Consider the following 19,210-nt stretch of genomic DNA (forward strand, 5'->3'; position numbering starts at 1 on the left):
TGTATTATAGCATTCTACTTGCCTTTCTTTTTATTGCACCGTTTTACTTTAAACTTTTTTCACTTTTTATTTGTGTACGGTATCATCCTACTTTCATTTCTTTCTATTATATCATTGTACTTTCATTTTTTCCTTTTGTTACAACATTGTACTTTGAAAATCCACCCAATAGTATTTCTCTACTTTTAATTTTATTTATATGAAATGCATTACACTTAGAAATATCTATTCAACTGCAACAGTAATATTGGTTTTTATTTGAGTAACACTACTATAATCGGGTAGATTTTCCAAATGATGATACTATAACAAAAAGAAATGAAAGTAAGATGTTATAATAAACAAACAAACGAAAGTACGTCATTATTTCTTACATTTAACACCAAATAAAAACACCAAAAACACAAGACTTACTACACGGCAATAGAGTTTCGAAGAATGGAAACACGGCAATTGGTGTATATCTATCATCCTCAGCTATTCGAAAATCTTTCCACGTCTCATAGAACACATCATACACAATCTCATGTCGCAACCCTCTAACATCTCTATAAACAAACAATATCTCATATTTATGCGTAACAACCGAATCAAAGCGATCAACTTCCAACCAATCACCGGGAAATGGGGGTATATCCTCCAAATCCCAACTCCCTTTCTTCTCATCATAAATCCACATATAAAAATCCCCATCGATCCAATCCAAAAAACAAAGCCGACCAAGTAACTCGATCAAGACCAAGACTTCAGCTTCGTTTGGAATCGGGATTTCCTTGAAATTACAATTCATATCAACCATAAGAATCGAAGAAGGGATATCAAACTCGTCTTCATACGCAACAAACCAATATAACTTTTCGTTTATGCAAACATGATTTGAGGCCAATGTACGCATAGGTTTCATTACTGGATGTTTAGGAACTCTTCCAAGTAGTTCCCATTTTCCCGTATCCGAAGAATAAACTTCACATTGTGAATAATATATTTCAAAATGAATCGGATCACCGAAAAACTTGAAAATTTTGTATATATGGTATCTGTTCGAATATAAAACCCCGAAAACAGGCATGTAGACAGACATGTGGCTCTTAGGGAGGATCACGACTTCACGAGTGGCAGGGTTGCAGATGCGTAACTCCAAATCATGAAATATCCGGTATTTTCTCACGTCACTTATGCAGCAAATTAGACCATTGAAAGAAGAGATTAAAAGCGGGTGATTGAAATTCCTAAAACCGGGAATATTTGTGTAGGATTCAGTGTAAGTCCCGTTGGATTCCATTAGATGGATTCCACGAACAATTCCGTCTTGGAGCAAACCGGGATCATAAAAGGCCAAAAATTTGGTGTTTTTTTTGGACAAATGATGGTGTAAGCTGATGAAATAGTTTGTGGACATGACATTGTACCAGAGTTTTGAGATGGATTTGAAGATTAATAGGTTTTTGACGGGAAGTCTGATCAGTATGTTCTCGAAGGCTCCCATGTCAGACTCCACATCTTCCCAAGTACCATTGGAAGCACGCTTTAGCTTACTATATAGCTCCTCCATTGAAGAGAACAAGAATTTCATCTGCAATACATGAATGAATAATTTTATCAATATTTCATATTTGTATGCATGACAATATGACATGGGCAGTGAAGCTGGAATATGCATGTGGAATCGTGAAAAAGGATAAATAAAGTTGATGTTTTAGTGCACCCTCTGGAGAAAAAAAATATGTTAATAGGGTTAATTGCATGTTTATGCAACCATGTTTAGTATTTTTACTAATTTATGCAATGGAGTTTATTTTCACCAATTTATAAAACAATCTTTTATTTTGTTACAGAATTTTTACCAATTTATGGATGCATAAATTGAGGAAGGATTAGCAACAAATTAAAACATGGATGTATAATTCATGTCTAAAACCATTTTTGTTGTATAAATTGGTAAAAAAAAATATGATAGTTGTACATAATTTGATTTTTAATAAAAAAAAATGAGACTTGCCTACATAAATATGCATTTTATACTTTGGGGATTCAAATCCGAGTAACTTCGATTTCATTAGAAATGCAATATGAGAAAAAAAATTACCATCATAGACGATCGTCACTATATCATAATTCAATTAAGGATATCGGGTGCGAAAATCGCATGTTTTTGTCATCGTGACACATGAATTTCCAATTCCCACTAATGACAAAGATTTCAACAAGATGTTTTCCAAATTAACAAGGGGATTTGATAATTCAAGAACCCCTAGTGATTCAATAATGACATGATCATCATCGATCTCCTTCCAAATCAAGAAATTCCAAAATTGAAAAGTATATTGACTTGCAAACCTATAGATCAAGCATACACATATTCTACTTCATGAACATTTAGCTAATCATCATCATTTCTAATCAAAATTCAATTTCTATCGAGTAAACAATTAGTTTGATTAACAAATCAGGATATTGGGACATGTTGGATACCAATTAAGTATGCTCTACTAAAAATGAAATATAGTTTTAGAAAGATCAAACCACTTACTAGATGAAGATTCCGACTATTCTCCTCGAGCTTCCTGAGAGAAGCCGAGATCACGATGCACATTTCCTTTCTTAGCCGCACTTATAAATGCTACATAAGTGCATGCAATAACTTCACACCGCTTCATAATGCACGTGTCCACATAGAAATTATGTAACGGACTCGACACGTGTTCACATAGAAGTTATGTAACTGACTCGGCAAAGCCGCGCGCAGATTAGCATACTTGGCTTCTTTTCATTGAGCCAAATGTTCACATTTTCTTTATGGGTATTCCCGAACTAGTATATACTCTCATTGTCAAATTTTTGGTAAGAACAAACTAAAGAAAAAGGTTTTTCCACTAATTCTCTATTGAAACTATAACATTGACATGATGTTAGAAGGCACCTTGGCTCCTACCAGATTGTGCAAGTAGATTAATTGGCCAAATACCGCATGTATGCAATGAGGGTTTTCATATTCTCTATCTGAATTAAATCAAGAATTTATTTGGTTGTTGTCACATACTTGTCCTAATGTAAGGAGGTGAGAATCGGTAAGTGGGATCTTAGGTTCAAGTCACTATTCTTGCTCGGGGACATTTTGATGTACCTCCCCATCTTGGTCATGAAACCGCTTGGTGGGGACACTTAGCGGGGGCGTTTACCTTTTTCAAGCCTTTATGAATCTTATAGCCCATATATAACAATTTTTTTAAAATGATACTTATCATCCTCTTACATACAATAACAACAACGATAACCATATCTCATATGGTCGCATGGTATAGGAGGTTGGATGTTGACAACCCTACCTCCATCTACAAGTAGAGAAAATAAAGCTAGAGAAAGAAATGATACTAGAGACCTTCAACAAGAAAATAATAAAATTAGGGAGTATAGAAGACAAACACTATATAAAGAACCGATGGTAAAGAAAGAGGAAATAACAATAACACCACCTAACACACATAAGTGGGTAGGGGGAGGTAAGATGTAGACAATAAAACCTCTAGTTTAGGATAAAGAGACTTCTTACATTGATGAGAATAAGAAAAATATAAGCCTGAAGTAGAAAATATAAAGTGGTGTATGACTAAATAAAAAAATAAGTACAAATGATAAATTGCAATTAAATATAGGCAACAATAAGTAGTTAAATATTGTACAGACACAGAAGTAGTGAAAGCATACATTAGAAATAAAGTAGGTAGCAAATACTAGAAATATAAGTTGAAAGTAAAGGGGAGAGTAAGTGAAAACTACGAGGCTAACTCGAGCTATGGAAAAGAAGGTAATATTTCTACAATTCCATTACATTGATTTCAAGCCTCCAAACCCTCAGTTGTGTCATTGGTAAGAGCCAACTTCTTCAAAATAACCTCTCTTTATCTTCTCATTTCCTTCTTCGACTTCTGCTCCTCCTCGTATCATAAAAAATTACCATCTCTACCCTCTCATTGTAGTATTGTGATGGGTTTGAGCCATAAGAACTTTCCTATGTGCACATGCAAACCCTAATTGCTTGGATCTAGGTTTCTCTAATTGAACATGCATTGAATCCAAGACTTGCAATACTAGATCTAATGTAATATATTGAATCTAATCATATGAAATCAGATCTGAAAGAATACCTTGAATTACTTGCTTGATACTTCTTCTTCTTGGAGCTTAGAGTCACAATTGTCACTCCTCTAATGGCTTACAAACACCAAATAGCAAGAAGATGATCTTGAGAGAGAGGGAGGAGGGATAGAAATCGGCCCTAGGGTTCCTTGGCTCGCAAGAGTGCCGATTTCTTCACCCCAAGGGTTCTATTTATACTATGAGCTATTAGGGTTTCTACTTTAACCCTAATTGAATGACTTAGGCCCTAAGCAATCCAAGATCCTTCTAGATACAAGGCTTGGACGAAATTAAGGTTCCCAAGCCCCTAAATTTCGTTAACCCTAATATCCATAAGGATACATAGCCCAAAATACAGTTATCACACATTTGACAGTTTATGCCCTTTATTCAATTAACCTCTCTAAGTCACCAAATTAATTCTTAATTAATATATGACTTATATTAATCAAATAATATTATTATTTCCTCAATATATTATTCTCATAATATATTAATAATATTTCTTCTCTCTTAACAAATCATCCTGTCAAGTTGCTATGGTGAAGGCAACCCAAAAGGACCATGCATAACCGGGTCAAGTACTTACCAAATATAGTTATAGCCTTAGACACTAATCCAACAGTCTCCCACTTGGATAAGTCTAGTAACTATATATGCAAATATAATCTGATTAGCAATCGTAGCTCTCAAAGACGCTGTCAACTCTGATCTTATCAGTATCCTGTCCTTTAGATAAGGGATCGTATAATCCTCTGTTCTAGATACCGTGCGGACAATTACATGGAACATGGTCATACTTATTGTCCTGCAATTTGTTTCTCGATCTCAGATTTACTTGACATAGAACTTAACCGAACACATCAATTTAGTTCTGACCGGGCCCGGCACATAAGTCAAATCAAATCATCGAGGGGCCCTGATATCGCTTTTACCCTCTTAGGATAAAAGGAACAGATAAACTTCGACTTATATGCATTTACTATCCACTAATCAAATTACACACAACAATATGTTTTATAACATCAAGTTACTGATGCGTTTGCGCATTATCAATGCATAACCAATTAACAAACAATAAACCATATATCTAGGTTTTAAGACTATATGATATTACCATCTTGTGATCACTCGTGATAAATTCCATGAAGTGATTCCAACAAGTGCGGGTTTATTCCAATGCTCAAATCAAGTTCATAAGCACTCATGAACGTTGTAGCAAACCTTTGCTATGTCTAATACACTTTAGATAATCTACACACCAATTCATGACAGTCTTCATTCATACCTACTTCCAACATACGAACGACTGTGGACTATTTGAATAATTCGATTATTATCAAATAATTAATTACTCAGGAAGTCAAAACATGCAAAATGAAACAATAGTTAAACAATTAACATAAGACAGTAGCTTTACTTATAAATAATACTCCTTTATTTAATCATCAAATGTTAATTACATTTATCTATTACACGTTTCCAAACTATCTAATCTAAACTAATATCGTCCTTTAGCCCAATGCTCCTAGCGTGCTGCAAATGCTTAACCCTGCTAAGTCCCTTCGTAAGCGGATCTGCTGGGTTATCCTCTGATGATACCCTCTTTACCACGAGGTGTCCTTCTTCTACTCGATGTCTAATAAAATGATATTTTCTGTCGATATGTCGAGATCTACCATGATCCCTCGGTTCCTTGGTCAAGGCAACCGCTCCTTCATTATCACAGAAATTTTCCATAGGCTCCTTTATGGTAGGTACAACTCCAAGATCACCAATGAAGTTCTTCAACCATATAGCCTCCTTTGACGCTTCGCTCGCTGCAATGTACTCTGATTCGCACGTTGAATCAGCTACTGTTTCTTGCTTGGAACTTTTCCAAGTCACTGCTCCCCTATTAAGGGTAAAGACCCAGCCCGACTGCGAACGGTAGTTGTCCCTGTCAGTCTGAAAGCTGGCGTCACTATACCCTCGTACCTTTAAGTCATCACTCCCTCCGAGGACTAAAAACCATTCCTTGGTCCTCCGAAGGTACTTAAGTATATTCTTGACTGCAATCCAATGAGCTCTACCTGGGTTCCCCTGATATCTACTGACCATGCTTAAAGCAAAGGCCACATCAGGGCGAGTACAAGTCATAGCGTACATGATTGAGCCAACTGCGGAAGCATAGGGTATTCGGCTCATCTCAGCTATCTCGGCTTCTGTACTCGGGCTTTGAGTCTTACTCAATTTGGCATTACTCTGTATCGGTAGTTCTCCTTTTTTCGAGTTTTCCATACTAAAACGTTTTAGTACCTTATCCAAGTAAGTATTCTGACTAAGTCCTATTAGTCTCTTACTTCGTTCTCTCACTATCCTTATTCCTAAAATATAGGAAGCCTCTCCGAGGTCCTTCATAGCGAAACACTTCCCGAGCCAGGACTTAACCTCCTGCAGAGTCGGGACGTTGTTTCCTATGAGCAGTATGTCATCGACATACAAAACGAGAAAGCTAACTATACTCCCACTGGCCTTAACATATACACATGATTCATCTTCACTTCGTACAAATTCAAACTCTTTGACTTTCTCATCGAAGCAAAGATTCCATCTGCGAGACGCTTGCTTAAGCCCATAAATGGACTTCTCAATCTTACACACTCTATTGGGATGCTTTGGATCGACAAAACCCTCTGGCTGAGCCATGTAAACATCCTCAGCCAACTTCCCATTAAGGAAAGCGGTTTTTACATCCATTTGCCATATTTCATAGTCATGAAATGCAGCAATGGCTAGCATCACCCTAATAGACTTTATCTTCGCAACTGGTGAGAAGGTTTCGTCGTAGTCAACTCCAGGAGTCTGAGTGAAACCCTTCGCAACCAATCGCGCCTTATAAGTGTGCACGTTCCCATCCACGTCGGTCTTCTTCTTGAAGATCCACTTGCACCCGACCGTCTTACGACCTGGTACATTGTCAACCAAATTCCAAACTTGGTTGTCATACATGGACTGAATCTCGCTGTCCATCGCCTCTTTCCATTTTACAGACTTTGGGCCTGCCATGGCTTCCTTATAGCTATTAGGTTCATCTAGATTTATTAGTGTACCATCACTAATATACGTGTCCCCTTCGGTAGTAATATGAAAACCATAAAACTGGGGATGAACTCTAACTCTTTCGGAACGTCTAAGAGGTAAGGACTCGTCAATTGGTTCAACCGGAGTTTCCTCCTCGGGTTGAGCGCCAGTGTTAGAGGTTCCTTCATCGCTAGATTCTTGAATCTCTTCAAGATCGACTTGCCTCCCACTGTCTCCTTGGCTTATGAGTTCTCGCTCTCGGAAAACCCCTCTCCTCGCAACGAAGACAACATTGTCACTCGGTCTATAGAAGAGATATCCAAAGGATTTCTGTGGGTAGCCGATGAATATACATCGCTCACTACGAGGTTCGAGCTTGTCGTGAGTTTCTCGTCTTACGAAAACTTCACAGCCCCAAACCTTAATATGTGCCAACGAGGGAGCTTTCCCTGTCCACATCTCGTGAGGTGTTTTGGCAACCTTCTTTGTGGGTACTAAATTAAGGATATGGGCGGCAGCCTCTAAGGCATACCCCCAGAATGAGATAGGTAGTGAAGCACGACTCATCATGGAACGAACCATGTCTAGCAAGGTTCGATTACGCCTCTCAGCTACACCATTCAATTGTGGTGTCCTAGGTGGCGTCAATTGTGAAACTATTCCACATTCCTTAAGGTAGTCGTGGAATTCAAGACTTAGGTACTCTCCACCTCGATCAGATCGAAGCATCTTGATTTTCCTGCCCAATTGATTCTCCACTTCTTGTTTAAACTCTTTGAACTTTTCAAAAGTTTCTGACTTGTGCTTGATTAAGTAGATATACCCATATCTGCTATAATCATCTGTGAAAGTCACATAGAAGCGATTTGCATCCCTTGTGGTGGATCTAAAGGGTCCACATACATCTGTATGTATGAGATCCAATAAACCCTCACCCCTCGCACAAGTGCCAGTGAAGGGTGACTTGGTCATCTTTCCAAGTAAACAAGATTCGCACGTGTCATCTTCCCTAAGGTCGAACGACTCCAACACTCCATCCTTTTGGAGTTGGGCTATGCGCTTCTTGTTAACATGTCCAAGACGACAATGCCACAATGATGCTTTATCCATACCATTGGAAGAATCCATACACAACACATCATTTCCTAGGTTATCTACAACCATAACAGTTTCATAAATTCCATTACAAGGCATTGCTTCAAAATATAAAACACCATTTAGATAAGCATAAATCGAACCATTCTCATTATTAAACGAATATCTAAATCCTTGTTTAAATAAACCATGAAAAGAAATGATGTTTCTTGCCATATCTGGCGAGTAGCAACAATTATTTAATTCTAAATTCAAACCATTCCTAAGCTCTAAAGAATACACTCCAATCTTGGTGACAGGTGACGTTCTTCTGTTTCCCATGATCAGATTTATTCTTCCAAGCTCCACATCCCTATTTCTTCCTAGTCCCTGCAAATCAGAACAAATGTGGTAACCACACCATGTATCAAGAACCCAAGAAATAGCATGAGATGAATCATTAGATTTAATTGTGTAAATACCTGTGAAAGATGGCTTGATCTTCCCATCCTTGATGGCTTGCAGATATTCCGGGCAGCTTCTCTTCCAATGCCCTATTTTGTGGCAATGGTGGCACTCTGCCTCCTTTGGGTTTGGGTTGGGCTTAGCAGGATCAACCTTGGTCCCATTAGAAGAGGAACCATTTTGGGACTTTCCTTTGTGGTGGTTCTTTGAAAAAGCCTTCCTCTTCTTGCCCCTTCCCTGTCCAATAGCCAAAACAGGAGCAACGGGTGGATTGGGAGTTGGTGCAACAGACTTGTCCTTGAGGTTGCTCTCAGCAGTCCTCAGGAGCCCTTGGAGTTTACTTAGGGTGACCTCTTCCTTGTTCATGTGGTAGGTCATCCTAAATTGGTTGTAGCATGAGGGCAAGGAGTGAAGAACAATGTCGATAGCCAAATCTTCCCCAAAGTTGACATTCAACTTGCGAAGACGATCAACATACCTTTGCATCTTTTGCAAGTGCATAGTAAGAGACTCTCCACTTCCCATTTTAGCAGTAATCATATTCGTTATGATTTCATAGCGCTCTTGCCTCGCGCTTTGGTGATACCTCTCCATCAAGTCTAGATGCATCTCATAAGGATACATGTCCTCATAGGACTTTTGGAATTCTGAGTTCATTGTGGCTATCATGATGCAATGGACCTTCGTTGCATCACACTCATGGTTCTCAAAGACAACCATTTCTTCAGGAGTAGCAGTTTCTGGATTGATCTTTTCGAGCTTCTCATCGAGAACATACTCTTTGTCCTCGTAACGCGTGATTGTGCGAATGTATCTTATCCATTCGCTAAAGTTCGTTCCATCAAATGTCACTTTTTGACAAAGGCTCATTAGAGGAAATGAGCTAGCAGCTGTGTTGTTTGCGTTAGACATCTACAAATAGAAAGAACAAAGTTTGATTAGATTAAGTCCCTAATTAACACCCAAAAGGAAAATTAGGGCTAGGACCCAACAACATTATTTACACATTAGAAAAGGGATGCCGTAATCCAACATGCAAATAATTTGGAGGTAAGTGAATGACGATTCACTAATTCTTCACCATGAAAAACATAAGCTTTAAGTTTTAAATGTATTGAGAATTCGTAGATTTCATTGAGATTCATTGAACCTTTCAATGACATGTTTAAATCTCGATATGCCCCTCTCATTTGTGACTGGGATGCCGAGGATCACAAAGTGGGTGTGAATAACCATGCAAATGTACAAGGTGCCCCCACTGTTACAGTTACCTATTCAATGTGCTGGTTAACCACACACGCTCCATTGAACTATAACAAACAATGAGTCACCCTTTGCCACCTTTGCTTAGAACCCAATTAATGTGCCGGTTAACCACACGCGCTCCATTAATGTCTTAGCGAGGGTACAAAGTGTAATTTCATGGGATTGCATCAATTCACTTTTCCTAAAGTAACTAAGATTGGGAATTTTATAAAACATGTTTAGTTACTTTATATAGATTCATTATACTTATTAATGAGAGGAGGTTTGCCCTATCCTACCCGTTCGGCTAACGACCCTCCACCAGTCAAGCAAGCGGTGGGTGTGAATGTACACCCATTAAGCGCCATTTTATAGGCAGCAACCTTATACCCACCTTATAGACCGGCTTCGTGAATGAGGCCTACTAACGGTAAGACTAGCATTGTAAATCATATATATATATATATATATATATATATATATATATATATATATATATATTAAGCTTGTAATAATATAATAGTATAGGGTTGAATTTTAAACTTGTAAAATTCTAGGGATTTGAAATTTAAAATTATCCAAATTAAACTTTTAATCACAAAATTTAAAATTTCAAAGCTTGAGGACAAGTCTTGAACTTTTTCAAAGCATAAGGATCAAATAGCAAATAATATAAATCATCTAATTAGATTATCTCAATTTGATCTTATTTAATGTTACTTGCAAAACAATTTACCAATTCAATTCAAATAATCAACAATTATCATATAAGGAAATTATTATTCAACTAATTGGTAATTATCTTTTGTTAGGTCAAGAATATACTCATATATATGATTAAAATCGGATTTTAATGACCCAAAACAGTTAAGGCAAGTATCCTCAAGTAAAACAGCAAGAAATCCCGAAACTTCCTCCTTCTGACGCTCGAACTCGCCGAGTACCTCTATGGACTCGCCGAGTACTTCTATGGACTCGCCGAGTCCACAGTGGAACTCGCCGAGTACAGCAGTCAGAATCACAAAATCGAATTTTTCAAGCAACAATCAATCAACCAATGCATCAATTCAATAGAAATCAATCAAAGCTCTGATACCACTGATGGGTTTGAGCCATAAGAACTTTCCTATGTGCACATGCAAACCCTAATTGCTTGGATCTAGGTTTCTCTAATTGAACATGCATTGAATCCAAGACTTGCAATACTAGATCTAATGTAATATATTGAATCTAATCATATGAAATCAGATCTGAAAGAATACCTTGAATTACTTGCTTGATACTTCTTCTTCTTGGAGCTTAGAGTCACAATTGTCACTCCTCTAATGGCTTACAAACACCAAATAGCAAGAAGATGATCTTGAGAGAGAGGGAGGAGGGATAGAAATCGGCCCTAGGGTTCCTTGGCTCGCAAGAGTGCCGATTTCTTCACCCCAAGGGTTCTATTTATACTATGAGCTATTAGGGTTTCTACTTTAACCCTAATTGAATGACTTAGGCCCTAAGCAATCCAAGATCCTTCTAGATACAAGGCTTGGACGAAATTAAGGTTCCCAAGCCCCTAAATTTCGTTCACCCTAATATCCATAAGGATACATAGCCCAAAATACAGTTATCACACATTTGACAGTTTATGCCCTTTATTCAATTAACCTCTCTAAGTCACCAAATTAATTCTTAATTAATATATGACTTATATTAATCAAATAATATTATTATTTCCTCAATATATTATTCTCATAATATATTAATAATATTTCTTCTCTCTTAACAAATCATCCTGTCAAGTTGCTATGGTGAAGGCAACCCAAAAGGACCATGCATAACCGGGTCAAGTACTTACCAAATATAGTTATAGCCTTAGACACTAATCCAACAGTCTCCCACTTGGATAAGTCTAGTAACTATATATGCTAATATAATCTGATTAGCAATCGTAGCTCTCAAAGACGCTGTCAACTTTGATCTTATCAGTATCCTGTCCTTTAGATAAGGGATCGTATAATCCTCTGTTCTAGATACCGTGCGGACAATTACATGGAACATGGTCATACTTATTGTCCTGCAATTTGTTTCTCGATCTCAGATTTACTTGACATAGAACTTAACCGAACACATCAATTTAGTTCTGACCGGGCCCGGCACATAAGTCAAATCAAATCATCGAGGGGCCCTGATATCGCTTTTACCCTCTTAGGATAAAAGGAACAGATAAACTTCGACTTATATGCATTTACTATCCACTAATCAAATTACACACAACAATACGTTTTATAACATCAAGTTACTGATGCGTTTGCGCATTATCAATGCATAACCAATTAACAAACAATAAACCATATATCTAGGTTTTAAGACTATATGATATTACCATCTTGTGATCACTCGTGATAAATTCCATGAAGTGATTCCAACAAGTGCGGGTTTATTCCAATGCTCAAATCAAGTTCATAAGCACTCATGAACGTTGTAGCAAACCTTTGCTATGTCTAATACACTTTAGATAATCTACACACCAATTCATGACAGTCTTCATTCATACCTACTTCCAACATACGAACGACTGTGGACTATTTGAATAATTCGATTATTATCAAATAATTAATTACTCAGGAAGTCAAAACATGCAAAATGAAACAATAGTTAAACAATTAACATAAGACAGTAGCTTTACTTATAAATAATACTCCTTTATTTAATCATCAAATGTTAATTACATTTATCTATTACACGTTTCCAAACTATCTAATCTAAACTAATATCGTCCTTTAGCCCAATGCTCCTAGCGTGCTGCAAATGCTTAACCCTGCTAAGTCCCTTCGTAAGCGGATCTGCTGGGTTATCCTCTGATGATACCCTCTTTACCACGAGGTGTCCTTCTTCTACTCGATGTCTAATAAAATGATATTTTCTGTCGATATGTCGAGATCTACCATGATCCTTCGGTTCCTTGGTCAAGGCAACCGCTCCTTCATTATCACAGAAATTTTCCATAGGCTCCTTTATGGTAGGTACAACTCCAAGATCACCAATGAAGTTCTTCAACCATATAGCCTCCTTTGACGCTTCGCTCGCTGCAATGTACTCTGATTCGCACGTTGAATCAGCTACTGTTTCTTGCTTGGAACTTTTCCAAGTCACTGCTCCCCTATTAAGGGTAAAGACCCAGCCCGACTGCGAACGGTAGTTGTCCCTGTCGGTCTGAAAGCTGGCGTCACTATACCCTCGTACCTTTAAGTCATCACTCCCTCCGAGGACTAAAAACCATTCCTTGGTCCTCCGAAGGTACTTAAGTATATTCTTGACTGCAATCCAATGAGCTCTACCTGGGTTCCCCTGATATCTACTGACCATGCTTAAAGCAAAGGCCACATCAGGGCGAGTACAAGTCATAGCGTACATGATTGAGCCAACTGCGGAAGCATAGGGTATTCGGCTCATCTCAGCTATCTCGGCTTCTGTACTCGGGCTTTGAGTCTTACTCAATTTGGCATTACTCTGTATCGGTAGTTCTCCTTTTTTCGAGTTTTCCATACTAAAACGTTTTAGTACCTTATCCAAGTAAGTATTCTGACTAAGTCCTATTAGTCTCTTACTTCGTTCTCTCACTATCCTTATTCCTAAAATATAGGAAGCCTCTCCGAGGTCCTTCATAGCGAAACACTTCCCGAGCCAGGACTTAACCTCCTGCAGAGTCGGGACGTTGTTTCCTATGAGCAGTATGTCATCGACATACAAAACGAGAAAGCTAACTATACTCCCACTGGCCTTAACATATACACATGATTCATCTTCACTTCGTACAAATCCAAACTCTTTGACTTTCTCATCGAAGCAAAGATTCCATCTGCGAGACGCTTGCTTAAGCCCATAAATGGACTTCTCAATCTTACACACTCTATTGGGATGCTTTGGATCGACAAAACCCTCTGGCTGAGCCATGTAAACATCCTCAGCCAACTTCCCATTAAGGAAAGCGGTTTTTACATCCATTTGCCATATTTCATAGTCATGAAATGCAGCAATGGCTAGCATCACCCTAATAGACTTTATCTTCGCAACTGGTGAGAAGGTTTCGTCGTAGTCAACTCCAGGAGTCTGAGTGAAACCCTTCGCAACCAATCGCGCCTTATAAGTGTGCACGTTCCCATCCACGTCGGTCTTCTTCTTGAAGATCCACTTGCACCCGACCGTCTTACGACCTGGTACATTGTCAACCAAATTCCAAACTTGGTTGTCATACATGGACTGAATCTCGCTGTCCATCGCCTCTTTCCATTTTACAGACTTTGGGCCTGCCATGGCTTCCTTATAGCTATTAGGTTCATCTAGATTTATTAGTGTACCATCACTAATATACGTGTCCCCTTCGGTAGTAATATGAAAACCATAAAACTGGGGATGAACTCTAACTCTTTCGGAACGTCTAAGAGGTAAGGACTCGTCAATTGGTTCAACCGGAGTTTCCTCCTCGGGTTGAGCGCCAGTGTTAGAGGTTCCTTCATCGCTAGATTCTTGAATCTCTTCAAGATCGACTTGCCTCCCACTGTCTCCTTGGCTTATGAGTTCTCGCTCTCGGAAAACCCCTCTCCTCGCAACGAAGACAACATTGTCACTCGGTCTATAGAAGAGATATCCAAAGGATTTCTGTGGGTAGCCGATGAATATACATCGCTCACTACGAGGTTTGAGCTTGTCGTGAGTTTCTCGTCTTACGAAAACTTCACAGCCCCAAACCTTAATATGTGCCAACGAGGGAGCTTTCCCTGTCCACATCTCGTGAGGTGTTTTGGCAACCTTCTTTGTGGGTACTAAATTAAGGATATGGGCGGCAGCCTCTAAGGCATACCCCCAGAATGAGATAGGTAGTGAAGCACGACTCATCATGGAACGAACCATGTCTAGCAAGGTTCGATTACGCCTCTCAGCTACACCATTCAATTGTGGTGTCCTAGGTGGCGTCAATTGTGAAACTATTCCACATTCCTTAAGGTAGTCGTGGAATTCAAGACTTAGGTACTCTCCACCTCGATCAGATCGAAGCATCTTGATTTTCCTGCCTAATTGATTCTCCACTTCTTGTTTAAACTCTTTGAACTTTTCAAAAGTTTCTGACTTGTGCTTGATTAAGTAGATATACCCATATCTGCTATAATCATCTGTGAAAGTCACATAGAAGCGATTTGCATCCCTTGTGGTGGATCTAAAGGGTCCACATACATCTGTATGTATGAGATCCAATAAACCCTCACCCCTCGCACAAGTGCCAGTGAAGGGTGACTTGGTCATCTTTCCAAGTAAACAAGATTCGCACGTGTCATCTTCCCTAAGGTCGAACGACTCCAACACTCCATCCTTTTGGAGTTGGGCTATGCGCTTCTTGTTAACATGTCCAAGACGACAATGCCACAATGATGCTTTATCCATACCATTGGAAGAATCCATACACAACACATCATTTCCTAGGTTATCTACAACCATAACAGTTTCATAAATTCCATTACAAGGCATTGCTTCAAAATATAAAACACCATTTAGATAAGCATAAATCGAACCATTCTCATTATTAAACGAATATCTAAATCCTTGTTTAAATAAACCATGAAAAGAAATGATGTTTCTTGCCATATCTGGCGAGTAGCAACAATTATTTAATTCTAAATTCAAACCATTCCTAAGCTCTAAAGAATACACTCCAATCTTGGTGACAGGTGACGTTCTTCTGTTTCCCATGATCAGATTTATTCTTCCAAGCTCCACATCCCTATTTCTTCCTAGTCCCTGCAAATCAGAACAAATGTGGTAACCACACCATGTATCAAGAACCCAAGAAATAGCATGAGATGAATCATTAGATTTAATTGTGTAAATACCTGTGAAAGATGGCTTGATCTTCCCATCCTTGATGGCTTGCAGATATTCCGGGCAGCTTCTCTTCCAATGCCCTATTTTGTGGCAATGGTGGCACTCTGCCTCCTTTGGGTTTGGGTTGGGCTTAGCAGGATCAACCTTGGTCCCATTAGAAGAGGAACCATTTTGGGACTTTCCTTTGTGGTGGTTCTTTGAAAAAGCCTTCCTCTTCTTGCCCCTTCCCTGTCCAATAGCCAAAACAGGAGCAACGGGTGGATTGGGAGTTGGTGCAACAGACTTGTCCTTGAGGTTGCTCTCAGCAGTCCTCAGGAGCCCTTGGAGTTTACTTAGGGTGAACTCTTCCTTGTTCATGTGGTAGGTCATCCTAAATTGGTTGTAGCATGAGGGCAAGGAGTGAAGAACAATGTCGATAGCCAAATCTTCCCCAAAGTTGACATTCAACTTGCGAAGACGATCAACATACCTTTGCATCTTTTGCAAGTGCATAGTAAGAGACTCTCCACTTCCCATTTTAGCAGTAATCATATTCGTTATGATTTCATAGCGCTCTTGCCTCGCGCTTTGGTGATACCTCTCCATCAAGTCTAGATGCATCTCATAAGGATACATGTCCTCATAGGACTTTTGGAATTCTGAGTTCATTGTGGCTATCATGATGCAATGGACCTTCGTTGCATCACACTCATGGTTCTCAAAGACAACCATTTCTTCAGGAGTAGCAGTTTCTGGATTGATCTTTTCGAGCTTCTCATCGAGAACATACTCTTTGTCCTCGTAACGCGTGATTGTGCGAATGTATCTTATCCATTCGCTAAAGTTCGTTCCATCAAATGTCACTTTTTGACAAAGGCTCATTAGAGGAAATGAGCTAGCAGCTGTGTTGTTTGCGTTAGACATCTACAAATAGAAAGAACAAAGTTTGATTAGATTAAGTCCCTAATTAACACCCAAAAGGAAAATTAGGGCTAGGACCCAACAACATTATTTACACATTAGAAAAGGGATGCCGTAATCCAACATGCAAATAATTTGGAGGTAAGTGAATGACGATTCACTAATTCTTCACCATGAAAAACATAAGCTTTAAGTTTTAAATGTATTGAGAATTCGTAGATTTCATTGAGATTCATTGAACCTTTCAATGACATGTTTAAATCTCGATATGCCCCTCTCATTTGTGACTGGGATGCCGAGGATCACAAAGTGGGTGTGAATAACCATGCAAATGTACAAGGTGCCCCCACTGTTACAGTTACCTATTCAATGTGCTGGTTAACCACACACGCTCCATTGAACTATAACAAACAATGAGTCACCCTTTGCCACCTTTGCTTAGAACCCAATTAATGTGCCGGTTAACCACACGCGCTCCATTAATGTCTTAGCGAGGGTACAAAGTGTAATTTCATGGGATTGCATCAATTCACTTTTCCTAAAGTAACTAAGATTGGGAATTTTATAAAACATGTTTAGTTACTTTATATAGATTCATTATACTTATTAATGAGAGGAGGTTTGCCCTATCCTACCCGTTCGGCTAACGACCCTCCACCAGTCAAGCAAGCGGTGGGTGTGAATGTACACCCATTAAGCGCCATTTTATAGGCAGCAACCTTATACCCACCTTATAGACCGGCTTCGTGAATGAGGCCTACTAACGGTAAGACTAGCATTGTAAATCATATATATATATATATATATATATATATATATATATATATATATATATATATATTAAGCTTGTAATAATATAATAGTATAGGGTTGAATTTTAAACTTGTAAAATTCTAGGGATTTGAAATTTAAAATTATCCAAATTAAACTTTTAATCACAAAATTTAAAATTTCAAAGCTTGAGGACAAGTCTTGAACTTTTTCAAAGCATAAGGATCAAATAGCAAATAATATAAATCATCTAATTAGATTATCTCAATTTGATCTTATTTAATGTTACTTGCAAAACAATTTACCAATTCAATTCAAATAATCAACAATTATCATATAAGGAAATTATTATTCAACTAATTGGTAATTATCTTTTGTTAGGTCAAGAATATACTCATATATATGATTAAAATCGGATTTTAATGACCCAAAACAGTTAAGGCAAGTATCCTCAAGTAAAACAGCAAGAAATCCCGAAACTTCCTCCTTCTGACGCTCGAACTCGCCGAGTACCTCTATGGACTCGCCGAGTACCTCTATGGACTCGCCGAGTCCACAGTGGAACTCGCCGAGTACAGCAGTCAGAATCACAAAATCGAATTTTTCAAGCAACAATCAATCAACCAATGCATCAATTCAATAGAAATCAATCAAAGCTCTGATACCACTGATGGGTTTGAGCCATAAGAACTTTCCTATGTGCACATGCAAACCCTAATTGCTTGGATCTAGGTTTCTCTAATTGAACATGCATTGAATCCAAGACTTGCAATACTAGATCTAATGTAATATATTGAATCTAATCATATGAAATCAGATCTGAAAGAATACCTTGAATTACTTGCTTGATACTTCTTCTTCTTGGAGCTTAGAGTCACAATTGTCACTCCTCTAATGGCTTACAAACACCAAATAGCAAGAAGATGATCTTGAGAGAGAGGGAGGAGGGATAGAAATCGGCCCTAGGGTTCCTTGGCTCGCAAGAGTGCCGATTTCTTCACCCCAAGGGTTCTATTTATACTATGAGCTATTAGGGTTTCTACTTTAACCCTAATTGAATGACTTAGGCCCTAAGCAATCCAAGATCCTTCTAGATACAAGGCTTGGACGAAATTAAGGTTCCCAAGCCCCTAAATTTCGTTCACCCTAATATCCATAAGGATACATAGCCCAAAATACAGTTATCACACATTTGACAGTTTATGCCCTTTATTCAATTAACCTCTCTAAGTCACCAAATTAATTCTTAATTAATATATGACTTATATTAATCAAATAATATTATTATTTCCTCAATATATTATTCTCATAATATATTAATAATATTTCTTCTCTCTTAACAAATCATCCTGTCAAGTTGCTATGGTGAAGGCAACCCAAAAGGACCATGTATAACCGGGTCAAGTACTTACCAAATATAGTTATAGCCTTAGACACTAATCCAACATATTGGTGGTCTCATATGGACATGCCAAAATACCACGATCTTCATCCCTTGATTTCTCTTGTGACTAGTATCATCCCTACCTACATTACTCCATTGCCCTTAATTTATGCCATAAACCTATCTTAAAAAAGGTGTCATATCCTTAACGTATAACCTCAAACTATATTTCCACTTCCTCCTAGAATGTTCTCTCCTCCTTTCCTCAACGACCCAAATAGTCTCCACCTTCCTAACTGTAGCATT

General features: G+C 38.3%; 1 protein-coding gene across 1 annotated transcript; it reads right to left on the reverse strand.

Annotated features, from left to right (window-relative positions):
• Positions 1-225: 225 nt before the first annotated feature.
• On the reverse strand, positions 226-2,092 carry LOC145127249 (F-box protein At5g49610-like). Its single transcript, XM_079062470.1, has 3 exons — positions 2,087-2,092; positions 404-1,573; positions 226-303 (listed from the first exon to the last, which is right to left on the reverse strand). Exons 1-3 carry the CDS (start codon positions 2,090-2,092, stop codon positions 226-228), a joined length of 1,254 nt encoding a protein of 417 aa, XP_078918596.1.
• Between the last annotated feature and the right edge of the window lie 17,118 nt (positions 2,093-19,210).

The sequence above is a fragment of the Lactuca virosa genome, chromosome 7, assembly GCF_052849685.1.
Source record: "Lactuca virosa cultivar CGN04683 chromosome 7, Lactuca_virosa_CGN04683_v6, whole genome shotgun sequence".
Lineage (NCBI taxonomy): Eukaryota > Viridiplantae > Streptophyta > Magnoliopsida > Asterales > Asteraceae > Lactuca > Lactuca virosa.